At 48.9% G+C, this 27,377-nt stretch overlaps 1 protein-coding gene across 2 annotated transcripts in view; it reads right to left on the bottom strand.

The window, feature by feature from the left end:
- The window catches only part of SVOP (SV2 related protein homolog (rat)), a 58,058-nt gene that overhangs the window by 18,074 nt on the left and 12,607 nt on the right, over positions 1 to 27,377 (bottom strand). For both annotated transcript variants that reach the window (XM_004690958.2, XM_012731153.1), the window contains exons 2-9: positions 24,409 to 24,569; positions 21,504 to 21,589; positions 20,126 to 20,224; positions 16,944 to 17,015; positions 12,053 to 12,177; positions 4,175 to 4,238; positions 2,902 to 3,027; positions 758 to 886 (exon numbers count right to left, since the gene is read on the bottom strand). In XM_004690958.2, coding sequence (XP_004691015.1) covers positions 758 to 886; positions 2,902 to 3,027; positions 4,175 to 4,238; positions 12,053 to 12,177; positions 16,944 to 17,015; positions 20,126 to 20,224; positions 21,504 to 21,589; positions 24,409 to 24,569 — 862 coding nt within the window. The remainder of the gene's footprint in view (positions 1 to 757; positions 887 to 2,901; positions 3,028 to 4,174; positions 4,239 to 12,052; positions 12,178 to 16,943; positions 17,016 to 20,125; positions 20,225 to 21,503; positions 21,590 to 24,408; positions 24,570 to 27,377) is intronic.

The raw sequence follows: 27,377 nt of genomic DNA, 5'->3' as shown, positions 1-27,377 counted from the left end.
TCCACAGAGACTCCGGGTAAGTCTCACTTTCGGGTGCTTGCTTAAGCTGGCATTTTTCAAACCACTATGAAGAAAAGTATGTTCAGATCTCAGACTATAATCAGTCATAGAATCTACTTCCGAAAAGAACATTGTTAAAAAAAAAGATTCGATCAGTTACGCGATCAGACTATGTCAAACACCTCCAGCCAATCTGGTGAAATGCCAGTCAGTTCTTGTAGCATATACAAAAATAATCAGAAACATCATTTTATTTTCAAAGATAATTTCCTTCTAAGGTCTGTTGTTTGCTTCTGGGTATTCGTCATGTTTCTGCAAGGCCCCTGCATGATTCTTGAGGGCAGGGACCCAGGTCTTTAACGTGGAGCTCTCCTTCCAGGTGTGCTGTGTGCCCGTGCATACAGCAGGTGCTCATAAAAGCGCAGGGTAGTGGGTTTAGATCCATGGCAGCAGGAGCGAGGTGCCTTGGATCTAAACCCACAGCAGCAATGTCTAACTAGGGCTCGCTGCCCATCCATTGCCAATCAATCCCATTCGCTGATGAGGCTACCAGCTCTGAAAGGCTGAATCAGCAGGGATGGTTCCAGGGTCCACTCACAGACACCCCATTTCTCTAGTCACTAGCTGACTTCCCCGGGAGGCACTCTCAGGACTTTGTGTTGAAAAGATACAGAGAGGAGGCACCAAGTTCCCTCTGCAGGTCCAGCCCACGGCCAGCCCCTCTGTGTGCACCTGAGCTCAGGGGCCCAGCACCCACCTGTCTGGAGATGATGAGCTTCCCCAGCGGCATGGGGGCGCCATTTTCTGTCGCTATCCTCTTTAAGGTGGCGATGGCCTTTTCCTGGTTCCCAGACAGCACGTCGTACCTGGCACTCTCTGGCAGCCACTGTGGGGACAGGAGACCAGGCATGGCTGGTTAGGGCAGCACAGAACACAGGGTCCCAGCCACACGCTGGCATCTGTGTGTGGCATCTTTAAGGGTGGGGGGGCTGGGGATAGCAACACCCCAGGGTCCTTGAGAGAACACCAGAATGAGGCCAGCAGCTAAGTATCTGAGGAAACCATGAGATAGGAGCAAACAGTATCCTCAGCAGAGTGATCCACTCTGAGTGTACTTCTCAGTCACTTGGCGGTCCAGAATGGCTATTCCCACTCTGGGGGTTCCTGTCATTAAAAGGCTCTGCCCAGCCTCCTAGACCTGCCAGCCCTTATCTGGTCTTTGAAACCAGGCAGTGGCCCCAGCTGGCCATGGGTGGCAGGCAGCTGTGCCTCAGGGCTGGGAGCTGGGGGAGGTATGTTCCAGGTCACTTTCTATCCCTGACAGGGGCTCTGGCGCCCAGGCCTGGCTTCAAATGCTGGTTCTGCCCCTGATAATATTAGCTGTGTGACCTTGAGCTATAGCTTGACCTCTCTGTGCCTCCATTTCCTCATCTGTAAAATGGGAAGAGCCTCGTAGGCTGTTGAAAGTACTAAGTGGGACAGTGTTAGTGTGTTGGAATGGGCCGCCGCAGTGTTATTATCACTAGTATCTGCTGCTCCCCTTCCAGGGGAGGGGCGAGTCAAGACTGTCGTTCTCATCCCACCATCGTCAGAAATCTCACTCCCATGTCTCCAGAAATGATATCCTGCCTCTATTCAGCAGCAGCAGCTTGCAAACACAGGAAGAACTCAGAAGGCCCTTTAAGCCGAATGGAGTCCCAACCCCGACGGACTAAATAATAAACTGCTGCACAATGAAGCAGTGGCTATGAACAGCTGGCGTCAGAGAGCGAGAAACTTGGACTCAGGACATCGGGCCAGCTCAGTGCTCTTGTCTGTTGCTGTGTGGCTTGGACAGTTGTCACCCCCTCCAGATCTGTTTCCTCATTAGAAAAATGAGAATGTAGCAGAGGTGGCTATTGTCCATCAAATTCATACTTCCCTTTCCTTGGTGCAGAGTTGTCCTGGGCTGCCCAGCCAGGAACTACATTTCCCGCCTGCTCTGCATCTCGATGAGGCCATGGGACATAGCAAGTAAGCAGACTATCCTTGGCCTGTGGACTCAGGAAAAGAGTATGCATCTCCCCACCCTTCCTAAGTCTGCATGTGGAAGACTCCGAAACCCTTTAGGATGGCAGGCCTACAGGCTGGCGGGAACCTGGGCCTCGAATCACAACTGCCAAATAGGGGGCAGCCATTCTGGACTGTCAAGTGACTGAGAAGTACACTCCTAGTGGGTTGTTATTGATGCGGGCGCTTCATTATACTAGCTGATGTCCTCATACAGGGGTTCATCACATCTGACCTCCTATGACTACTGGGAGGAATAAGTATGATAATGCATGTGAAGAGACCAGCACAGAGCCTGCTACACAGTTAGACTCAGTAATTGTTAACCCCTTTTATCACTGCCAGTAATTATATGAGACCTGCCCACCTATAGGCTTATTTGGGGGCTCACAAACTGTGTTTCATGAATGTGTTATACACATGAAATGGTAAAAGTATTGTATGATCTTGTAGTTTATACATCACTGAGTTGGAGACATCACTTGAGGCCCTGGACCCAGACAGACCGGAAGCTAGACATTTAATCCTTTTTGACTCAAGTCATTTGAATTGGGTTTCTGTCACTTGCGACCTAACAGTCCTAACTATTTCAAGGTAGTCACCTTTAGGGGAGGACTTGTACGAGTGGAGCCAAGGCACCTCCTTACCCCCTGCCATTTCCCTGAAGGACACCCTAGTAGTAGTATTTTCTGGAGGAAACCCAGTAGCCCATACTAATCCTGGCCCTGTTCCTTTGTGTTTTTTCCTGACATTCAAAAAATAATCTTCAAAAGTGACTCTGGTCCCCCCACCAAAATACAGTGAACAGTAGGAGCCCAAGCAGTAAAGGCTGCGCTCCCCAGAAATACCTACAAAACACAGGATGGCAAAGAGGAGGAGCGGGACAGCCGAGAGGAGGAGCAGCCAGCGCCAGCCCAGGCTGGGCATCACAAACACCGCCAGGATGACCTCGAACACCGTCCCAATGGCCCAGAACACCTGGCAGAGAAGAATGGGAGCCAGTGAGGGGGGCAGTAGTGGTCAACACAGTGAGCAGTTTCTGGGTTCTTGTAGGCAGTTAGCAATGTGAATGGGGTTCCTTGGCTCAACAAGGTCAACAAGGCCCTCCTTTCCCTGGGGTCCATCTGGGGCCAGGGCTGCCATGCTGCCATCTCCCAGGGGTGCCATCCACCTGGATGTGCCTTCTGGAGTTGTGCAATGAGGCAGCTCTGGTTAAGGAAATCGATACAACTCTCATTGAATGAGGTCAGTAGGGTAGAGGACACGTGGATTTCTTGTCTACCGACAGCCATGTCCCTGGCCCAAAGATGCCCTAACATCTAAGCAGAATTGCCTTTTCCCTGCAAGCTGTGTATCTTGTTTATCTCTTTGAGCCCCTTTCGATTCTTCCCACCTTATTCTTTGCAAGGACTCCATCCCCTAACTTCCCCCTGGTGCGATCAGTGGGAGCCCACAGGAGATAGCAGAGACTGCGGTGTTTATCCCCTTGGTCCCCTCTCTTTTGGGCGGATGTGGGCTGGTTGCACCACCAGCAAACAGGGATGAAGGTGAATGGGATGAGGTGGGGGTAAGAATATGGTCCACTCAGGTCATACCACTTAGCGCCAGCTCTCGGCTAAGTTCCATTTCCGGTTCGAGAACAACATGGCACCTTCCTGCCACCATTCTTTTTAAAGATTTATTTACTTATTCATTGAGAACTGGGGTACAGGCCAGAGATGCAGGAGGTGGTGAGAGGATTCACCAGAGACAGAGTGGGCAGCAGAACAGGCCGACTGACAAAGTACACTGCTGAGGGGAGCAGCGGGCGGGTCAGGAGAGGTCTGCCGCGCCATGTGGGTCACCTCCTAGGCAGGCGGGAATCAAACTCATGCGGAAGCGGCTGGGGAGAGCTTCGTAGTGCTGTGTTCTAATCAGCTGTGCCAGCAGGGAGGCCCCCTACCACCATTTTTGTAAGGGATGGTAGCTCGAATTTTCTGCCTGATTGAATTTAAGCAACTATGTTGAGATGGACAGAACCGATCCTTTTATGGTTTTGCGTTCTGAGCCTGCCTGTGGCTCAAGATACCTGAGAAGCTTCTATCAGAGAGTGACCAATCTCTAGAGGCCCAGACCCCCTCCTTACCTCAATTAGCAAAATGCACTTTGCTCTGGCTTTCATGGGGAGGAACTCAGCATACAGTGTCACCCTAGGAAAACAGAGGCAGAAAGGAGGTTAAGGGAAGGGCTCCACAGGAGACCGCTGCCGTTTTCTGAATTTCTACATCAATAGTCCTCTGGGTGGGATCTGTGAACCACCCTGGCTCTACCCTCTGTCTACTGTCCCCTCCCTTTGACTCCCTCCGTGCTGGGACAGCACGCTGGGAGAAGGGGACTTGTCAGCTGCTCCCATGTGCCACCTTGCATTTTGCTTGGGAGGGGAGGGTTTCTCTTCATAGCTTTTGCCTACACCAAGCATCTGAGCCCTAGGCGGCTCCATGTTACTCTTCAGGCTCCTCATAAGGAAGGTTGGGTAGAAGGAGGCTGATTTCCATGAATTCTTTTGAGGCATAGATGATGCTCATCTAGATGTTTCCCGTCTAGGTTTCCTGGGGTCCCTGAACTAGACCAAGCTGCCCACCGCCCAGCTGTTAACGAATGGCTCATGGCTCTCTGAGCAATGGGGGGAAAGTCTTACTACACAGTGTAAATATTTTAATATTTCCTCTCTGTCCTGGTATCTGTCTTTCTCTTCTTCCCTCTCTTCCCTTTTCATCTCCCGCTGTTTGAACCCCTAATGAGATCATATTTAAGGATTTTGACCACCATTAAGAAAATTCAATTTACAAATAAGTATTTCCATGTCATGTCATTCTCTTACACATAAAGTTCATCCTATGCACAGACCATATTTTCCTTAATAATTGCTATCTTTTATTGAGAACCTACTGTGTACCAAAAATTCTTCTAGCTGTTTTACTCACACTTTCTACTAAGTCAACATTGCAAGTCAATGAGGGGAGGTGATTGTAATTTCTATAGATGGAAATTACCTCCCATTTCCATCTGCTATATCTATATTACATTTATAACAAATGTCAGAAAACATCAGTTGGCTGGCATCACACAGCTAGTGAGTTGGTGAGTAGAAATGCCTCAGCTATCTGCATTATACAGCCCGTTAATCACTACCCTACTTAAATGGCCTCACAAATATAAACAGTAATTCAATAAATATTTCAAGCTGAAGTCTTTGTCTTTATAGGGTTCTCTAGTACTGGATTTCTGTAAGTAGGATTTGAGTCAAAAGGTATGCAAATTCTGAAGCTTTTTGTATCTATAACCTATGTGATTCTCCAAAATGTAGTTCCAATTAATATTCCTATAAGCACAACTATCGACAAAACCATTAGCAATGTTATTGATGCAGCTCTGATAATGGAGACCAACATAATAGTGACTGCTTAAAATTGTATGATATCCAATGGGGGCGGGGAGGAGGGAAATGCACGGGATTATGGTGATGGCACACGGGTGACTTGGAGATGGGAAACCCGCAGGGATTACAATTGAGATGGAAAAAAAAATGTACAAAATGATGTAAAAATAAACTTTTGTAATAAAAAAATTGTATGATATCCTCCATATGTTGTGCTTATTATTATTTTAAAAAGTCAACCATGACAATAACATAATACAATAAGAAAACTGTTCACCTCTCCTCCACCAAACTGAAGTCAAATGACCAATGACGCAAACCTGGACAGTAGCACATTCTAAGTAGGCAAAGCTGCTCCTATCCTTAGACGTCAAGGGTGGTTGGCTTTTGTTTATTTACTTTTTTGTTTCAGAAGTAGCACACATGTACATTCACATTGTAAAGCAACATAACAATACGCAAACATACAACATACATGACTTTTTCCCTTCCCCACCCTCCTTTCATCCCCTTCCCCACATGTCATAACTACCAGCAGTTTCCAACTCACTCTATGTAAATAAATAACTGAATTTCAACATCTTTTGTCTTCCCCCTCCTCCTCCCTTCCCTTCATTCCTTCCTTTTCTTAACACATGAACATCCGTCATTGACCCGCCCATGGGAACGCCCGGGCTTATGGCACCTCACTGGCTGCCTGTCCAACTTTCAATAACCGAGGCCTGAAGCTCTTCCCCGCGTCTTTCTCTGGTCACAAAAGCTAGCTTTGCTGAGCGGTGTGACATCCCAAGTACCGAAGAATTTAAACTTCCCAGGAGCAATTCCTAACAAATGACAGCTCCGGCATTCCTTAGTGGGGTAATTCGTAGTTGTGTGACGCAGCCTCTGGCATAAACCATTTGCCCTCGAATGTCTGTGTCAGAAAGGATCTGCTTGCAACAAGCAGCTTGAGAATCTTCACATGTTCACAAAAGTAGCTTGACTGCACTCTTTCTTAACCGCTGTAACCCTATTGACTAACACGTAGATAATTTTTGGTTCCTTGTTTTTGCATCCCAAGCCATGAGAAACACCTTTGCTATAGTTGCTGGGGCCCTACATTGGGCTATGGTGTATAGCAGCTCATTAGGAAAACAAGCTGTTTGATCTTTACCCAGAGGATGGTGATTATTGCAATCACACTGAAGAAAAAGAACCAGCGATGAAATCAGCCATGCCAAGAAGCAGCTGATCTGAGCACAAACAAATTCTCCCTGCAAATAATTGCATCTATAGAACTTGGCAATTAGAGATTTGCCATTTGGATCACAGGCTTGCACGGAAATGGCCTGTGATCTCAAGTCGGGATTTGTTTGGTTCCTGGAGGAGGCTAACGACAGGCTGTGAGCAGCTTATTCTAGACATTAATCCAAAGAACCTTCTGAGGCAGGTTCCACAGTAGAACAAGTGGGGAGCTACCCAGCACATGAGTCTTTAAGAGAGGCTAAGGCACTCCTCCAAGGATGCCCCCATGTCCCCTGATGCCACTTCCATTGCCGCCTCTGGATAAGGAGGGTTTCTGCTGAGGCACAGAGCACCCTCTACTGGAAAGATCAAGAATAAACCATCAGCCCTGGTGCCAACTGTCTATTGTATATTTTTGTGAGATGATAGTTAATTCTTGCATTAGAGGTGATCCACGATTTTTGGGTGCTTCTTTACATTTTCTAAATTAAAAAAAAAAGTGTGTTGTTTGTCATGATAGAAACAGAGTTAGATTTAACTCCTTGGAGGAAAGTCTCTTCTTTCTTGAATTTCTCTCATCGACAGAAAATGTAGTTGATTATCTGGCATCCTACTTGTGATGCCTCTTTCCTACCTTAACTAATGGGAAGAGAGACTGTTCAGAATGCCCCTCCTGACTTCCAGAATCTTCTCCAAGTCAGTCCCAGTGGATGTTAATAATTGATGAGGACCTTCTGACTACATATTCAGAACCCTTTAGCAAAGTTTGTTTACATACTTAAGTAAGAACTTTCACATTAGACAGACCTGGATTTAAACCCAGTTTCTCCATGCGGTAGATAAGTTGGCTCCTAGCCCCCTTTCGTCCCTATGTCCATTGCAGTGCGACTTTGCAGCTCATTCCATCATCCATGACCCTTGATTCTGGCTGATCTGTGACTTGCACTGAACAATCGAATGTGACAGTGTGCCAGTCCCACGCTTGGGCCTCAAGAGACCTAGTGCTTCTGTGTGCCCAAGGGATCATGTGCTCGGCGAGGCTGCTGGAGGAGGAGAGGCTTATGGAGCGGAAGTGAGTCTGCAGTCGGGCTGGACCAGCCAGCCTCCATGCAACACTCCTGTTGACAGAAGACACGTGAGCAAGCCCGCCAAACCAGAAGAAGAAAACCACCAAGGGGCAGCATCATGAGTTAGAGAAACCATTTTTGCTTTATACTGCATGTGTCTGGTGGTTTGTTACAAAGCAAAGGGCAAGCCTATGGAGTACTTAGTGACCAGAGACCTTAAGCTAGTCATTTATGATCTCTGGGTTTCAGGTGTTTTTCATGTGTAAAGAAGGGATTGTGGGTAGAATAAGGCATTGTGAAGAGAACACTTAGCTGCATGCCCCACCCTTGAGGTGCTTCTTGTCACCTCGAAGGCATGCTGGGGGGAAGGAGGAAGGCACAGGACATGGAAGAGAGAGGGGCTCCTTATCAGTAATATAATATGTATTTCTACTAATAATCTAGGAGTTCTGATGGCTGAACTTGTAACAATTAGACAACAAATCTTATTTGTTTGGTTTTGGAAGGTGCTTTTGTTGGGCTCTGCTAAAGGAATGGAAACTCTTCATTGTCTTTAACTACATAAAAATATCAACTCAGTGTTTCTGAACAATGCACTTAGGGGAGCCATTTTTTTAACCAGATGACAACCTTGAATGAATGAAAATATGATTATTTTCATGTAACAGCTGGCATGGGAGTGCTGGGGAGCCAGTGATTGGTTCTCTGGGGTAGCTCCATCTTTCTGTAACTTTTTGGTTTTTATTTCTTCTCTTCATGGATAAAAGAACTATAGAATAGGTAAGAGACTAGGTTTGGAGCATTAGGTGATGCTTTTTTGATTTTTAAATTAAGTGAGATTTGATTTTTTAAAATTATTTCTAAGAAAGGCCTATATCAAAAAGACCAGAAAAAAAAAAGAAGTACTGGTGAAAGCATGGAGAAAAGAGAGCCCTCATACATTGTTGGTGGGACTGAAGACTCTATGGGAAACAATCTAATGGTTTCTTGAAATATTAGAAAAGATGTGCCGTGTGATCCAGCAATTGCACTCCTTGGTATCTACCCAAAGAATGCAAAAACAGTAATTCCAGGATGCCTGCGCACTCCTGTGTTCACTACACTACAATTTGTAGGATCTAAGCTCTGGAAACAACCCAAGTGCCCAACAAAAGATGACTGGATAAGAAGTATGGTGTAGACACACAGGGAACACCACGCAGTTAAAAAAAAAAAAATCTTGCCATTCCCAGCCACATGGGTGGAACACGAAGGGATTATTCTCAGTGAATTACAGGATGTTTAAATCCCAGCTCAACCATTGGCTGGCTGTGACACCTTGGGCAAGTGACTTAACTCCCTTAAAGTTGATTTTCTTATCTGTAAGATGGGGAGAATAATGTCCATATCTTAAGGTTTTGTGAGTTTTTAAGTGCTCCTGTGTAGAAAGCTCACAATGCAGTGCCTGGAGTACAGTAGTGTAACAGGTACAGGTTTCATGGTCTCCGCCCCCACTCCAGATGCTGGGACTCCAAATCCCATCAGTACCAAGGAGAAGCACGCCAGGACGTGAGGGCAGAGCTGAGCAGCCAGGTTGGGATAAAACCGGACATGTGGGCTCTGGGGGAGCTTCACTGGTGGTTCGCAGCTGATCATTTTGGCGCTCAATCGGTTTTCGGTTTTCAGCGTGCGGGTGGAGTCCAAGTCAGCAGAACTGGTAGGACATCCTAGTTAACCTGTGCCTCTCTCCCTCTTTCCCTGAGTTATTCCTTTACCTTTCTCCTTATAAATAAATCCATTATTTAACCTTTTGAGTGTGTCCATAATATGATTGAATCGTAAGCATACTGGTGAGGGCCCGCAGACAGGCAACCCCAATTCACATTGGGGTGCCCTGTAACAGTAGCAGTAGCTCAGTAAATAAACAGAAAGCTACAGTAAGTGTTCAACAAAAAGGCAGCTAACTGGAGAGGCGTGACATGCGCAGGCTGGAAGAGGGAGCAGGTGGACAAGCCAAGGGCCCGGTGACACAGGAAGAAAGCGTCAGGTTGCCCAGTCACTCCGTGTTTCAGTCCTCTGCCCCCAGTGTCCGGCCCTCTCTCGTGGACACCTTCCCTCGGGCTGTTTTAGGTGTTTTTCTCTCCTCTAGTACTCCACCGTCACAGTCCCATCTGCTTACGATCTTGCAGAGGCTCCGCAACATTTTCTGGTCTGCTGATGGCACCCTCTGCTTTCCAGCGCCATTAAAGGTTTATTCAATTTCGTATACTTTTTATGTCACTTCCATTAAAAAATTGGAGGAAAGAAACATAGGAAATAACACTTCTCATTCCACCGTGTCGCACAAGCATCACTATGTACATTCTGATCATTTTGCTGCTCTATTCCCCTTCCCAGGGGAAGACAATCCAGGTGGCTGCTTGCAGACTGGCGTGCTGTCCTCTACCTGAGCCACCCTGGGAAAGGAACGCAGAGACTCACTGAAGTCTGGCCAGAGGGGAAAGCGGACTCTTCCCAGCCAATGCGTGGGGAGTGGGGCAGTGCCTTTGTCTGCAGGAATTCCTGGGGCCAGGCCAGAGGCTGCTGCGTTGGCCACAAGCCCTGCCAGCCTGGATTTATGAGTTTGGCTTAATGGCCTCTGCCTCAAGTTCTGGTGGTTTCTCAGCTCATCCCTGGTCCAGGAGAACATGTGAAACGCCTGTTCTGCAGAACCCAGGGCGAGTTGCTGGAGAATAAGGGAGGAGAGGACTGGAGCGGAGACTGCTGGGCCCTTGCAGCCTCTGCACGACAGGATGTCCCCAGATTTGTGTGTGTATGAAACCCCTGGTGCAGCCCCCTCCCCGGCCCCCATTCATCTGCTCTATCCACACTACACACTGGGGCCACTGTCCATCACACGGCCTCTGAGCTCCTCACCAGCTCTGTGCTGACACTTACTGACCACTCTGCCAGGTGTGGGCCCGAACCCTTCACAGTCGTTGTCCTTTAATATCATAACGGACCCCATGAGGCAGGCATCGTATCACCCCAGTTTTAGCGATGAAGCAACTGAGGTGTGGGAAGTTGCCCAGTGATGATGGCAGAGCCAGACCCAAGCCCAGGTGCTCAGAGCCCACCGTGGAAGCGCAGGGCTTCAGCACGAGCATGGCCCTTCCAGATAACCCTGCTGTCCCCACCCAGTCGTGACACTCAGCAGGTGCAAGATAAACGGCAGAGCACTGCTCTGTCCTGCTGCAGACTTTCTCCAGGCGGTTGTAAGCGGATTCCTTATCTCCAGTGTCGCCTGCCCACCGCTGCCAGATTAATACTTCTAAAGGAGCTCCCCAGTTCCAGAACACTCAGTGGCTCCCCGCTGCCTGTAGACGACCCCTTTGGTCTGGCATTCGAGGCCTTTATACCTTGCCCTGGCTTACTGACCAGCCTCAGCCTTCAGGCCTTACACACCGCAGCCTGACATCAGCCTCCCTCAGACTCAGCTGCAGTTTACCCTTCACATGCACTTTCCTTCCTGTGGAGCACCCCACACCATCCCCACCCCTCTCTGGGTCTTTGCGGAGCCTGTACATGGATTTGGATGTAGCGGCACAAGATACGATGCGCACCAGGCTCTGGGGGCTGACCAGCCTGGTCTCTTCCTCCTTGGGCAAGTCCCCTCACCTCTCAGTTTTCCTAGCTGTATCATAGGGGTTAACACTCAGATTTCCCTCCTGGGAAAATTTCACGAGTTAATGAGATGATCAGGATAAATAGTTTCAAGTGGCACCTGCCTCCTATACACTCAGTGTTGGTTATCGTCATCACCATGTAGAGTACGCGCAGCACACTTTTTCTAGAAAGGGGCCAATAATAAATATTTCAGGGTTCCCCAGTCTCCTAGGATAGAGCTACTTCTTCCTACAGCTGGGACTACTCTCAGCATTTGAAACAGCAGCAACAAAACAATAGCCAAAAGGCACAGGGCTCGCGCCAGCCCCTGCCCCCTGCAGGGGTCAGAGGCGGGCACCAGGCGGCGTGGAGCGCGGTGGAGCACCCAGACATTGCGCAGAGAAACTCGGGCCCTCACTCCAGCTGCGCAAGGTGTGATCTGGGCCGCGGGGTTTCCGCTTCCCTCGCCTGCAAAAGCCAGGTTCCAATCACACAGTGGCACGCCCCTCCCGTGAGTCTAAGAAGCGCTGACCATGCTTCTCTGGACATAGCTACTGTTTTCACCATATCAAAGCGACAAGCTTGAGCTCTGGATTTGCCCAGTTGTTGTGAATCCGGTTGTTGTCACTCACAACGCTCCCCTCTGAGGCCAGAGCAGGGTTTTACTTACGACTGAGGGACCCCTCCGATCCCGAAGCCCACCAGGCCCCGGAGCACCAGGATCCAGCTGTACACGGGCGCAAAAGCACTGAGAACGCCATAGTAGAGGGTCCAGAGCACGCTGATCTTCAGCCCCTGCGGAGAAGGAAGACGCGTCACCGGGCTTCTCGGCGCCGCCTGCTCCCACGGTCCTCGCACGGTGCAGCCGCCGTGGTGGCAGGCGCTGAAAGGGCAGCTCGAACACCGAGGGGCCGGGGGCTCACGAGGGGCTGATGTCAGCCCTGGGTGGGCGTGGGGAAATTGTGGGGCATTCTTGGCTGGCACTTAATAAGCCAGGCCCAGAGGTAGCAGCAGTCCCATGATGCATGAGACCCTAGACTGACCCTCTGCCCCGGACCATCTCCAGCCTTCCCACCTGCCTGTCCCGCATCTGAAAATTCTGTTTAGGATTTCCTGTACCTTGACCTTCGCACTATTTACAAGTAAACTGGATTCCAGGGACATCATTTGAATATACTTAATTATTCAGGAATGCAACTTCCAGGTAAATCAAAGGAAGATTGTACTGTTTTACCCATAAACTTACAAAATTGTTCATCATGTCAGTGGAGCACAGTCACTAAGGGACATTTAAGTACACCCTTCAGGTCCTCCCTGGTGGCTGGAGCAAGGGGTTATGTCTCAGCACTGTGAAGCTGTCCACAGCCACTGCTGCCTGAGTTCGAACCCCGGGCATGGACCAGCTGAGCCACATAGCACAGCAGACCTCTCCTGTCTCGCGGGCTGCTCCCCTCAGCAGTGTATTCCAGTAGATCTGTCTGTTCTGCTCCTCACTCTGTCTGGTGAATCCTCTTAACCCCCAGACTTCTGGCCTACACCCCAGTTCTTATATGCATAAATAAATAAATCTTAAAAAAAAAAAAAGCACACCCTTCCATTCATGGGCCTCTATGGCTCTGTGTGAATAGTCACACATTTTATTCATCACTTCTTTCTAAAAATTTCTCCCCCATAGCATAGTTAGAACATTGTAACTTTTTTTTAATTACACGAATGGTTATTTTATTACATCTTTGAAATTATTTTTGGATACTGTAGGGCTAACATTTTTATAAGATATTTTAAGTAAGGGGGACATTGTATTTGAACGGTAGGGACACAAGTCTGTGAATTGCCTGTGGAGACTGAGAAAAAACTAAGGAGCATGTTACAGTCCTTCATAGGGCAGAACTCAGATCTCATAGGAACTTTAGATTGACTTCCTGAGAACAGGCCTCCAAGGTCTACAGGGTAGATTTGATCTGCTGCCCTGCTGTGGACCCTGTGGAGAAATGCTGTGAAACATACTGACTTCGGGTTTAGAAATTTAAACTGAATTAAGAGGGGCTAAGGGGTACACTCTTAGGCAGGGGCCAGGATATTTTAAATCATTTGCATCGTCTTGCAAGAAAGTGATTTCTCTTTCATGTCCACCTTTGATCCTCTGATGATGTCCAAGAGAAAGTGCCAGGGGTGCTACTCTATCTTCAACTTTTAAAACCACCTGCTGACCTCCCTGACTAGTGGCAGGCAGGGGCAACCGTGACCTTGGGGACTCCAAGGGACAGCGCCTTGTTTTCATTGCATTTAGTTTTGCAGATATTTCCTATGTAGGGCAATTGCTATGATTTCTCCTTTTGGAGTCTAAAATTTCCTTTTCAAAAAACATGCATCTAAGTTAAAAAAAAAAAAAAAGTCAAAGCAACACCAACATCCTGCAGTGAGGAAGGGCATCAGTATTAAGGAGAAAGATGACCATAGCCTTGAGACCCGGGCCTTACTGTACCTTGAGGAAACCTCAGGTTCAAGACCTTCTGGCCTGGCTTCTGTGATCTCATTATTATTGATGCACTCAATGTATCCCTGGGGGCAGCAGCTTTCTGTAACTTTGCTGCACCCAAATTAAAGAAGGTCTACAGACATGGTGAATCTGGAAAGGGTGTTGCAGCCATTAGGAAGGTTGGGATCTTTCAGAGTGCAAAGTGATTTTAGAACAGGAAGTTCCCTTGGCTTGACTTCCATGAATGGGGAATCATGCGTATTTGGGCTAAGGAAGAGAATGGGGAATCATGCGTATTTGGGCTAAGGAAGAGATTCTTGTGAAAAATAAACAGCAAATTAAAAACAAATAGATTGATATCAAGAGAGAGATTAAGTACATGAAGGAATAGCTGGGGCAGGAATTATCAAAGATTTTGGAGCCCTGGACCCACTGCAATAACAGTAAAGCAAATTTTCTGCCCCACACTGAGGAAGGAAGGAAATTAGTACCTGCCACACGTATACTGAAGTCCTTCCTATTGGCTTTAGTCAACTTAATAGAGATTCTCTGACTCAGAAACAGGATATAATTAGCGGCAGAGAAAATAGAAGTAAGAAGGGAAACAGCAGGACAAGAGGAGAGGGGAGAGCGAGGGCCCCAGACGGAGGCGCTCGAGGAGGTAAATCATCCGTGCGACCACTGGCCCCATGCCAGGCCACCAAGACAGGCACGCTGACCTGTCCCGTCCGTCACAGCACTTGGCAGCTGGCTCTGCACCTGCCTGCTGACGCCAGACTGTCCAGCTGCCCAGAAAACAAGGACCAGCAGTCCTTTGTAAGTGTACTGTCCTGGCGATGACAAAGCCTCGCATATGGCCAGGAAGCCCGGTCCAGGCAGCCCCGGGACACTCCGGTAATGTCCCCTGAGCCTTTAGGTGTCTCATTAACTACACCTGTCATCCTGCCAGCACCTGCTCTGCCGTCCAGGTTGTAGGCTCCCTTCCCCGCCCCCCACCTGCCCTCCCTTCCCTCTGTGTCCACGTTCATTTATTGAGCAGCCCCTGTGTGCCAGACTCCAGAGACAGACCGCAGGTCTGTACCTTCCCTGACTGGTTCCCTCGGCCAAAGCATGTGCCTAGTGTCTGCTGTATGCCAGATGCTAAATGTGCTGAGAGATATGATTTGTTCATTCATTTATTCATTTTCTAAGTATGAAACACCTGCTCTGTGTTCAGCACTACAGGTACTGATATGATTCACTCACTTGTTCCATGTGCATGCACTGAGCACTTTTTGCCTGCCTGGCAGTCTATGCACTGATATTCATTTTTATTCTTCTTTAAATGAATGTGTCAGTTGTTTGCAGATCTATATAACTTTGGGGTTTATTTTCACCCCTCCCTATGGGCAAAAGCTTCACTCAGCCTCCACAAAACTAATTAGCCACTTATTCTTCCATTCATGCACCAATGGCCTGCTGTCTGCTAGGCACGGGTCTCTGTCCCTACAGGGCCGCACGGCAGCCAGGCACTCTCCCTCTCCGTCTGTCCTTCCTCTCCCTTTCCTGCCATTTGTCTCGCTCTCTCCAATTCTCACTCTGCTCTTTGCTAAAGCTGTGACTCACACCTTCCAGAAACTAAGGAGTGGGAAGGTGGATGGGGGCAGAGTTTAGAGAGCTCATGTCCTAAGGCCAGAGAAATCCCCTCTCGGTTCACAGGAAGGAAGAAGAAACAGCTTCGGTTCTTTTCGCCAGCCCCAGAGAGATCTTTTCCAGTGGACCTCTCCAGCCCCTAAGCCAGCCGAGATCCTCCTCGCTTCAATGGCCCTGGTGAGCTTCCCAAACTTGCCGCCTCCAGCCCTGCCGTAGCCATGTCTTGGCATCTACGGGGCACCATCTCCCCAGGGCCCGCTGCCGGGTGTTCCTGTCCCGTCCTGGTTCCTGTTGGATGGGCTGCAGCTGCAGACTGTATCCTGCCCGCATGGTCCAAATACTCATCCGCGGATTGAGATGGCTGCAGGTCAAGCCGCTGGCGTCCAGACTCGTAAGAGGGAGCCGCGCTCTGCCGTGCAAACTGGCTGGCCTTGGGTAAGTGGCCCGTCACTGTGGCTGTGTCATCTTCTGTGACACCGGAGGGACACCAGTGCCTATTCAGCGCGGCTGCTGCCACGGGCTGGGTGAGTGACGTCTGCGTGGTGCTGGCCAGGGTGGTCAACACACCAGGCACTGCTTTACTTTCAGTCCACAGCCTGCTCTTCGCAGTGGACCTTGCCCACCGCCTACCCAGCATCCGCCTCTCCCTTCTTCCTGCCTAACAGCCGTCTACGTTTGCTTAGCTATCTACCTGCTCCCAGCTCCAAGGGAAGAGTTTTAGATCTCTAAGCCAATAGATCTCAGAGAAAGGCCCCTGGGCCAGCAGCACCAGCGTCACTGGGCACTTGTTAGCGATGCCATCCCTGCGATGCCAGCTGGCAAGTGTCTTGTGCCTGGGGTGTGCCTGGCATTGCACAAGTCCTTCACTTCCCTGACCTTGATGGTCCTTCAGGCTAGATGGCGTTTGTTTCCTTTATACATATGAAGAAAGGAGTGCTCAGAGAGGTCAACTCACTTGCCCAAGGTCACACAGCCAGGAATGAACTCAGGGCCACATGACTTCAGAGCCAAAGGCCTTAACCGTTACATCACCCTGCCTCTGGAGGAACCACAGGCTGACAGGAGAGTCCAAGGAGAACAAGAAAGCTGCTGGGAATGGCCTGGCCCTGCCCCCAAGCTCAGTCTTGCTGGGGCTGAGAGGTGAGCCACTTTAGGACCAGAAAGCTGATGGATGTCTTTCTCTAACCCTCTATGACCCCAAATCTGGTGTAAGGAGACTGGGCAGGCACCACTAGAGTTTTCTACATTCTGAGCTACACAGCACAGGACCCCTCTGGGCCTGGGTGATTTCGAGAGCCCACAAATACTCTTCCCCTCGCACGTCAGTGTAGCTCCTCACTTGACACAGTGAAGCCTCCCAAGTGCTCAAGCAGCCCAGGTCTGGCTACTCGTGAACATCATCACAGCGAGGACCCCAGTGACATTGGGCGGCAGTCGGGGGCATTCTTACTGTTTTCCGGCCATACTGATCCGAGATGTTCCCCCAGAGGGTGGAGCTGGACATCATGCCGACGAAGACCACCTGCGTGGAAAGAGTTTCTGTGAGTGACACGGAGCAGGCAGAGGCCCAGCAAACCAGGCGTGAGATGTCACAGCCCCGTTGTAACAAGAGGTAACGTTTGCTGAGATCCTGCTGAAGGGTCAGCAGTTCTCAGCACTACTTAAACCTCACAGCAAGCCAAGGGGCGGGGCTGTGATTATCCCCATTTTTCAGATCAGGGAACTAGATTCCCAGCTGGGGGGTGTAAGGGGAGGGGTCAGTGGGGTCACCTGGCCAGGCTCACATAGGTAGAAGACTGAATCAGCCAGTCAGCTGCAGGGCTAACATTCTAGAAATTCCTCACCCATACTGCTATGTCCTCTCCCTTTGCTAAGAGAATACCAAAGGTTTAAGAGAGAGTTTGGGGAGTAAAAATAACAGGAAGGGGCCCTCCCTGGTGGCACAGTGGGTGAAAGCACAGCACTGAGAAGCTAAAGCTACTTCAGCATGAGTTCAATCCCCGTCCCGGAGGTGACCCACATGGCTTGGCAGACCTCTCCTGGCCTGCCCGCCGCTCCCTGCAGCAGTGTACTTCATCAGTCTGCCTGTTCTGCTCCCACTCTGTCTCTGGTGAATCTCTCACCGCCCCTGCCCCTCTGGCCTGTACCCCATTTCTGTATGCATAAAAAAAAAAAAGGAAAACAGGCAGACTGGAGGTTGGGATGGGCACTGCAAGCTGTTATTGGGAAGAAGTATGCCCATTGTGTGCCAGGCAGTCACTGAACAGCGGGTGAGGTTTGGCTCATTGTACCCATTTTATGCATGGTGAGCCTGAGGCTCTGGGTGAAGAGAACTGACCAGTATTTCAGGACACAGAGGCCAGAGTCAGATCTTAAACCAGACAGATGGGCTGGGGTTTCATCGCCGAGTTTCTCTCCTCCCCTGGGCACCACCATGTGCCTTCTCCATGCTAAATCCTCACACACAGGACTGTGGCCCCAGAGCATTCCTAAGGGCAGGACCTGACAGTGGGCTCCAAACTGGGACTCGATTATTGTAAACAAATGGCCGAGTGCCCCCTGGCGACAGCAAGTGGAAGGTGTTGCAGAAACTCAAGTGGTGTCATTCACTGAGGTGTTGCAAAACTCCTTCAGTTACCTCCAAACTTTTTGTATGTGAACAAAGCTTTCATAGTCCTACCCATTCAGTAAAAATGCAAAGGAGCAATAAAATTGCCGCTGAACACTGCCTCATTTTAGCAATAAGTAATCATCCAAAATTCATGATGGAACTGGGAAACATACCCTGGCACTCCAACAAATTTACTTCTGCTTGACAATTTATCAAAATGAGTGGCATCTTGTTTTGATCCATTGCGTATTACTAAAAATTATCATGGCAACTCAATAAAGGAGAGAAATTTAAATGCTTAGAGACTTCTGATCTCAGAAAATTAAAAACAATAACTTAAGATGATTGTGACAAATATACTTGGTCACAAAAACAGAATATGGCAAGCTGACAAATTAAATGCTTTCAAACAAAGTACTACCATGAGCTAAAATTGCATAGAAAAACAGAATAGAAACCTTTCTTTCCAAGATGAAAATGAAACAATGCAAGTTTCCAAAGGCCCCTGAAGGCCTCCCTAGGGGCTTAGGGGTTAAGTCTCAGCACTGTCATCACTATCTTCTGAATTCAATCCCCAGGCAAGGAGCTGACCCACATGGCACAGCAGACCTCTCCTGTCTCACCTGCTGCTCCCCTCAGCAGGTGCTTATTCTGCTCCCCACTCTGTCTCTGGTTAATCCTGTCACCTCTTATACCTCTGGCCTACACCCCAATTCTTCTATGCAAAAATTAAACAAATAAAATCATACACATGTGACTTAAATGTTCAAAAAAAAAATTTCCCCTGAAGGGCTGGGGGTCTGAAGTCTGACTGCCGCTTACAGGCTCTGTGACTTTGGGTAAGTCAGTGCCCCTCTCTGATCCTAGATTCCTTCTCTGTAGAGATGGGAGCCATAATAGCCCCTCTTTCCTGGAGTTTACAGAAGGAAGGGGTGCAAAATCTTTAGCCTAGCATATCATGTATAAATGTTATGAACCAATGGCAAGTGACCAGGAAGACCCCACGTTGCAGAACACGGCCCTGTGGGTATGCTTTAGGGAGCACCAGTGAGAGGAGGGAGAAATGAGTACATTTATTCAACCCCTCTAGGTGTGAGGCATGGCATGTATGTTGTTGCACATCTGCAGAAAAAGACTTAGTCCCTGTTGTTATGGCAGGGGAGACCTAGGTCTCAAGGTCACACGTCTAGGAGGAAACCCAACCACAAGAACAAGTTCACATGCTCCGAAGCACCTCCAGTTGAGCTACACAATCTCAGGCCTGGCAGCCTAAGGCAACCACAACAGTTATCCATGGAAAAAAATAGCATTCTGGGAGGTGCTCCTAGTTAGCAATTCCTCCACCACTGGCTAGGTGGCCTTGGGCAAATGACTGAACCTCTCTGTGCCTCTTTTCCTCAGTGACTCACAGTCCCTAACTCACAGGGTTGTGGGTATTAAAGGTACCCGTATATGCGACATGCATTGTCTACAGTCTAAGTAGAAGTCTTTGCAGGGTGAGTGAGTGCTCCGTATACATTAGCTGTAGGGTGGATCATCATTATGGCCCCTCCCCCCAACCTGGCCATTGCCCGCCCTTTTAGAAGGTTGCAGCTGAACTCCTGACAAAAACTGAGGGTTCTACCTCAGTCCCCTTTAAGTCTTATCTACTGACCACCTGCACGCCAGGTGCTGTGCTGTCGCCAAGCCTCAAAGCACTCTGGTGTGGGAAGGACTGGTGTCAGTCCTTCCATACAGGAAAGTGAGGTCGAAAGGTTTCAGTGGTATGCTCAGAGCGTTCCAACTTCCCAGGATTAAGCAGGGCGTCTGGGACCCCTGGGGAGCTGCACCCCTAGGGTGGAGCTGAGTTGACTGCAAAGCTGGTGGGGAGGGAGAAAGGGAGGCTGAGGTTGGGGTATTTCCAGCCAGGGCTTAATTCTTTTCTGATGAGTCCCTGGCACCCACAGAAGAGGGGGGGACACCCAGCAGAACACCCCAGTGGCCAGTACTATACACAACAGGAGAAACACCCCACTGCCTACCGAGGTCAGCAGTGCCACCTGCCAGCTGGGCAGCCGCCACTCGCAGTGCAGCTGAGGCGCGAGGATGCTCAGGATCATCATTTCCATTGCGTCGGCCATCTGCAGGGAGGAAGTGGACATCTTCAGGCTAGGATGCCCAGCGCCTCGGGCAGATCATGGCCAAGTCCATGGCCCCAGAGAGCACAGAGAGGAAACACTTCTACTACCCACACGTCACAACATACAAAAGCTCTTGCAGTGTGGCACCATGTGGCAGTTGACAGGGGTTTACTATTCTCTGTGTGTATGTATATGTGTGCCTGCACTTAAGAGAATAGCACACTTGGGGCCGCCCTGGTGGCTCAAGGGGTTAAGTCTCAGTACTAAGAAGCTATTGGTAGCCACTGCAGCAGGAGTTAGATCTCCAGCCAGGGAAGTGACTCACATGGGCACACAGACCTCTCCTGTCTCCCCACTGCTCCCCTCAGCAGTGTGTCTCAGTAGCTCCCCACTCCATCTCTGGTGAATCCTCCCCCCCTCCCCATACCTCTAGCCTATATCCCAGTTCTTGAATGAATAACTAAATAAATCTTTTTCAAAACGTTAAAAAATAATAATAAACAAAATAGTGCCCTCTTGAAGAAAGTGGAAAAACACCTATCTCTAAAGGCTGAGAAAATCATTTTGATAGAGATGATCTTCTTTCATTCCACTGAAGACTAGTTTGTCTTTGGCTTATAGGCCATGGGTCTATGGGTAGAATTGCCAATAGATTTGAAAAGTGAGACCTTTTCATATGTTACCATGTATTGGGAAGCCCCAGTAACTAAGAGCTTTATTGGACTAGACAGACCCATGATGGAACAGAGTGAGCATTGAGAAGCAGGTCCAGGAAGGCAAGAGAACACGCTAGCAGATTAAGAGGGCTTTTCAAATTGGTGACGAAAATGATGCCGGGATATTGTTAGGTGCTCCATCACCACTGGCACTATTCACAAAGTCAATTTAATTTGTATTAACTAGATCTAGATGTGTAATTTGCTGGAGACAGAAAGGGGGTTTTACTGAGATGCCGAGCCTGTTAAAGCAGAAGGCACATTTTTGTCTGGTCGCCACTGATAATAAAATAAATAGCCCCCTCGCCCCCAAAGAGTTAAGAACATTTAATCAGCCAGAAGCCCCAGATCCTTCTGGAGGGCAACGTCCAGCCATACTCGGTACCGCTTCCTCCCACACCCTCTACCACGTACCTTCACTAAGACCAGGATCACTCAGCATGAACTTTGATTTAAGTAAACGCTCTATCTGTGCTTCCTTCGAGACCATGGGAACCCAGCTGAGCAGTATGGAGGCTCCTTGGAAATTGTATGTGACCTCACTGCCCCCCTAAAATACTTGCCCATGCCAGACCGGTGAGAACAGACAGCTTCCACTGAAACTTGCCGAACCCAATGGCTTCCACCGCATCTTCCACCATGAAAGTATCTGGGAAGGAGAAAAGGGGCGGGAGAGAGAATGAGTGCGTCTCGCACTTGTCCTAGTAGGCATGGGGTGAGGGGCAGGGAGTCCCGCGTCAAGCTCATAAAAGGCAGTGCATACAGCTTCTAGAAGTTAGCCTAGAAAAACATTCCAGCAAGTGTGAAGAGATACATTGCTATAAAGTCCACTGTATCATTGTTTACCAAGGAAACTGGAAGGGGTCCTCCCTGGTGGCACAACGGGTTAGGAGGCAGCTCTGTAAGCTGGCCATGGCCACTTCAGTGCAATCCCTGGCCCCAGAGGTGACCCACATAGCTCAGCAGACCTCTCCTGACCCGCCCGCTGCTCCCCTCAGCAGTGTACCTCATTCATCGGCCTGTTCTGCTCCCCACTCTGTCTCTGGTGAAGCCTCTCACTGCCCCTGCACCTCTGGCCTGTGCCCCAGTTCTGTGTGCATAAATAATAAATAAATCTTAAAAAAAGAAAAAGAAAGAAAACTGGAAGACCAGAATGTCTGTCTGCCGGAAGTTGATTAAATAAATTGTTATATTTATATATGAATGATTCTATATCCACATTATGAAATATAATCCAAGTGTTACAAAGAATCTGCAGATATACAAAGTTGTGCACAGCATATTGTTCTTTAAATGTTAAAAACACAGCAAGATGGACAATGAAATATTTTGTATGGTTCTATCCTCAAAAATGTGTGTGGAGGGGAACTATGGATTCATGTTTACACACAGGATGTCAGCAGAACTTTTTTTTTAGATTTATTTATTTGTTTATACAGAACTGGGGTACAGGCCAGAGGCTCAGGGGTGGCAAGAGGCTTCACCAGAGACAGAGTGGGGAGCAGAACAGGCAAATCGACGAAGTACACTGCTGAGGGGAGCAGCGGGCGGGGCAGGCGGGAATCAAACTCATGTGGCTTTAGCTTCTCAGTGCTGTGCTTTAACCCGCTGAGCCACCAGGGAGGCCTGGATGTCAGCAGAACTTAAATGTGTGGTTTCATTATTGTGGCCTTTGGAGACAGGAAGGGAACAATCTCATGAGACTTTAAATTCGTTCCTTTAATAATAATTTGCATAGTCTGGAAGCTACTTTTTAAAGGCAAAGTTGTATTGATGCTGGTGGGAAGATGTCCAGGCTCTACTAAGTGAACAGGGTGATTTAAGGAGAGATGTGAGCCATAATAGTCTTCCTGATAAATTTCTATGTGTGTGCGAGCCACACAGGAGAATTGAGTGTCCGCAGACTGTGAACAGTGTCCTTTTGAGGATAACACCTCCTTTCTGACTTTGTACATTTTTATATCGGCATACTTTCCAAATGAGCACAGGGGAAAAGAATGCTAAAGGTTAAATACAATGTGGTATGTTGGATCTTGTCCAGGAATAGGAAAAGTTGGTGAACTTTGAGTCAACTCTGGAGTTCAGTGACTAGGACTAGGCCTGTGTGAATTTCTTCGTTTTGACAAAAGGACTTGGGTTAGGTAAAATATTAACTTTAGGGGAAGCTGCATGAAGGGCATAGGAAAAGTGCTCAACTATCTTTTCAACTTTTGGTAAATCTGAAAGGATTCTAAGATAAAAAGTCAACTAAAAATGAAAATTGTAAGGTGTATCCCCTACAGATGTGGGGTACTTCTGTGGGCTGCCTCGGAGACTCTTAGCTCTGTGGGGAGTGACCATCATTTGGGTATTTCCAGCACAGGCCTCTTTCATCAGTAATAATGAATAATAATAATCTTCTCCAAAGTGTGAGCAGGTGTTAACCACACCTGCAGGGGCTAGCTTCCTCCAGCAAAAATATTGGGGGGAGGGTTTGCTTGGGGCCCTGCACTGATTGATGAGCATTATCTCATTCAGTGTCTGTCACAGCCGTGGGATGTAAGACCCAGCCAGGGCATGGATTGCTCATGGAAGGTTCCAGAGCCAAGCCAGACGGGCCTGATGGCATTGCTCCTCGCCACTGCCTCTCTAGCTCCCCAGTCGCTGCTTCCTCAGCTCAGCCAAGACTTGAGTTCAAGTCACTGACCCTCTCACGATGGGGATCTGGGGTCTTTCAGGGATCATGGAAAGTATTTGCCCACTGGCACCAGGTTGTCAGCGGAGCCCAGGTCCCACAGCCCGGCTGCAGATCTTTTGTTTGACTAGCTCCACCCCAGCACGCACAAGGCCCTGGGCAATATTGTGGACTCTGAGCCAGAGTGCCTGGGGGGTAAGTTCAGCTGGGCTAATTTCTATCTGTGAGACTCTGGGCATCTTTCTTCACCTTTCTGGGCTTCAGTCTCCTTTCCTGCAAACTTGGGAAGGTACCATCACCATCACCATTACCACCACCACCACCTCCATTGTCATTGTCATCCCCACCACACCACCAACATCACCACTGCCATCACCACCGCCACCACTACCTCCATCATCATTGTCATCACCATCACCATGATCACCACCACCACCACCCCCAACTCCACTATCACAGTCATCATCCCTATCACCACCGCTACCATCATCACCAGCACCATCACCTCCATCATCGTCACCAGCACCAATTCTACCATTGTCACCACCACCACCACCATTGTCATTGTCCTCATTACTGGTGCTGCCATCCTCAGCTAAGTGTTAAGCTGCGATGCTGACTGGCAGGGACTGCAACGTAACCTTAGCTGCTGAAGTAAGCTACTCTTCTTGAGCCCTCCCAGTGCTGCTTTCTGCCCCTTTAGCTCCCTCTGACGTGCCACTTGGGGAACAAATCCTGGCATTCAGAACCCCTGACTGTCCTGAGCCGACGCCCCCACTGCAGTGCCCCCTCACCGTCAGTGGGATTGGCAAACTCCTTGGGCACAGCCGCCCCATCATCCAGTTCGACAGCTTCTAGGCCAGCGCGGACCCCTTCAATCTGCACCTCATGCTCTCCAGAAGCCGCGTCATCCTCCGACCGTGCACTCTCGCCTGTGCGCCGGAACTTCACCACCCTAGAGGACAGAGCAAATCTGGTCATGATGGCAAATTTCCCCTCATCACAGCCCTGTTCCCAAGGCAGGCAAAAGCTTTTTCTCATGGTCCAGAAAGTTGAAGGGTCAGGGCAGGGGTTGGCATTTCTATGGAGCTTAGAGTGGGAGAGGAGGGCGACAACTTGAAGAATCTCGTGTCACGGCTGCCACAGACAGCTGTGCAGCGTGAGCTCGGCCGGACTCCAGACACGCTGGTCACGTGGCAGGCTGTGTGACTGAGGATAGTTTAGTTTTGGACCCGGTTGCTCTTAGGACGCATGTGTGTTAGAATTTACACTCCTCTGTCTGTTTCTAACAGGGGGGTGTAGTTGATCACCCCGGGGTAACCTGCTGCCCACAGAAAGTGGGTGCCAAAGGTTTAACATTAGATGAATTCACATTAAAAAGTCAGATTCCTGGGGTCCTGCCTGGTGGTACAACAGGTTAGGATGCAGCATTGCAAGCTGGCCACAGCTGCTTTAGTTTGAGTTTGAGCCCTGGCCAGGGAGGTGACCCACATGGTCCAGCAGACCTCTCCTGACCCGCCCGCTGCTCCCCTCATCAGTTGGCATGTTCTGCTCCTCACTCTGTCTCTGGTGAATCCTCTCACTGCCCCTACACCTCTGGCCTGTACCCCAGTTCTGTATGCATAATGAATAAATCTGTTTAAAAAAAAAAAAGCCAGATTCTGATGTCTCTTGCAGAGACTCTCTGGCCATCCGAGGTCCCCGTTCCTTAAAGGGATCAGTATGGTTAGGTCTGCGCTGCCTTAGATGAGACACTCCCTCCATGGTGGCCCAATTTCCTCCCCCTCCAAATCACATTTGGGTTTGAAACCCCACAGATTCCACTCTCAGTGGAAAACAGCACTCGGACCACGCGGACTCTGTTTCTCCGGGAGATGACATGATTTCTCTGAGCAGCAATTTGTTCATCAGAGACTTAGGCAAAATCATCAGCCTCCTTCCAAGAGCCTTGTCCCCAACATAAACTCCTGCTCTAGCAGCCCGTGCTGGGCCTCAGGGTCACGGCCGGGCCAGCACCACGCGTATGTGTTCCTGCTTTCCTGGCCACACAGGAGACACACTGAATGAGCAAACCCACTTCTATCAGGGCTTGGAAAGTCTGGGGGATAATGGTCCGGATTGGCCAAAAGCTACGTGAGCTGCAGGAGGGCAAATCTGGGCGGTGTTTGCAAAGGCAAAAACAGAGAAAGAAGCTTATACCACAAGCTGCTTACATTAACTCCGATTACTCTAACAATGAACCTATGAATTAGATATTGTCACTTACCCCCACTTTGCAATGCGGCAACAATTGCTCAGAGAGGTCAAAGCATTTGTCTGAGATCACAGCTCAGCGGGAGCTGAGGCTTTGGCCTGCGACTCTTCTATATTAGAACCCTGAGCCCTAATTACTGGGCAGCAGTGCCTCCCTCCCAGCACTGACCAGTGCCTGGGAATGACTGTGAGGCCGGAACAGGCGTGTGTAGGTGGGCTGGCCAGCCAATGGAAAATGGCAGGTTCTGGAGCAGGAATCAAAAGGCACGGCTCCTTTCCAGCCTGCCTGGCAACTCTTCAGGTCAGGGTGATGATGCAGGGCGTGTTGAACTAGATGGAGCCTCAGAACCCCACAGGGCTAGCCACAACACTGATGGTTGGGGCCCACACCCCAGAGGGTATGATTCAGAAGGTCTCAGTGGGGGACTGAGATTTTGCATTGTTACTGTGTTCCCGGGTGCTGCTGTGGCTGCTGACTTGGGGACTGGTTTAGTGCATCAGAGGCAAACAAATGATTCCTCCTGGTCAAGAAGCAGTCCCTGGTGGCTATCTGTCTCTATTGGCTGAGCAGGATGCCTGAAGCTCGCCTGCCTCACTCAAGAGGACCAAACCCCCCATCACGCAGGATTTTGACTAATGTCCCTGCGGCCCTTGCAGCTGGAAGGCAGATTTCATTTGGGAGTCAGAGATGCCCATAAGCCAGGAAATCTGGTTGAATTGGGATTTGGAGTTTTACTTAAGCAGCATTTTCCACAAACACCACCATCTTACTCAGAGTATGTATTTATTTGGGGGCAAATGGAGGGAGGCGGCTCTTTAAAGCCAGTGGTGTGCTTAGAAACTGAAATGAAAGCCTCCAAACCATACTGAAATGTAGCCAACAAAGGGGGTAAATACTCCCCCCAATTTCAAGCTATCAACAGTTAAATAATAGGCCTCAAAATTCCTGAATATTTAACAATCAACCTGCTTTCTAGAACTAGTATGAGCAATCACCACACCACTGTAAAAAGTTCTCAAGCCACTAGTACGTTAACACATGAATGGACCTTGAAACATGATGCTCAGTGAAAGAAGCCACTCACCAAAGAAGACATCTATGTGTCCAAAATAGGCAAAGCCATAGAGACAGAAAGCAGACTGGTGGTGGTCAAGGACAGGGGGAGGGAGAAATGGAGAGTAGCTACCTAACAAGTATAGGGTTTCCTTTTGGGAGTGATGAAATGCTCTGGAACTACACAGAGGAGATGATTATACATTATTGTGACTGTGCCCCTATGTTCACAGCAGCCCCAATAGTATTCACAATAGCCCAAAGTGGAACAACCTCAGTGTCTATCCATGTATGAAAGGATAAACAAATATGATCTAGCCATACAATGGAATATTACTCAGCCGTGAAAAAGAAGGGAAATTCTTACGCATGCCACAACATCAATAAAACTTGAAGACATTATGCTAAGTGACACAGACCAATCACAAAAGGATACCTACTATAAAATTCCACTTG

The sequence above is a fragment of the Condylura cristata genome, unplaced genomic scaffold (genome assembly GCF_000260355.1).
Source record: "Condylura cristata isolate star-nosed mole 26May11 unplaced genomic scaffold, ConCri1.0 scaffold00029, whole genome shotgun sequence".
In the NCBI taxonomy this organism is placed as follows: domain Eukaryota; kingdom Metazoa; phylum Chordata; class Mammalia; order Eulipotyphla; family Talpidae; genus Condylura; species Condylura cristata.
The sequence above is the reverse complement of the archived record's forward strand: the minus strand, read 5'-3'. Positions and strand labels throughout refer to the sequence as shown.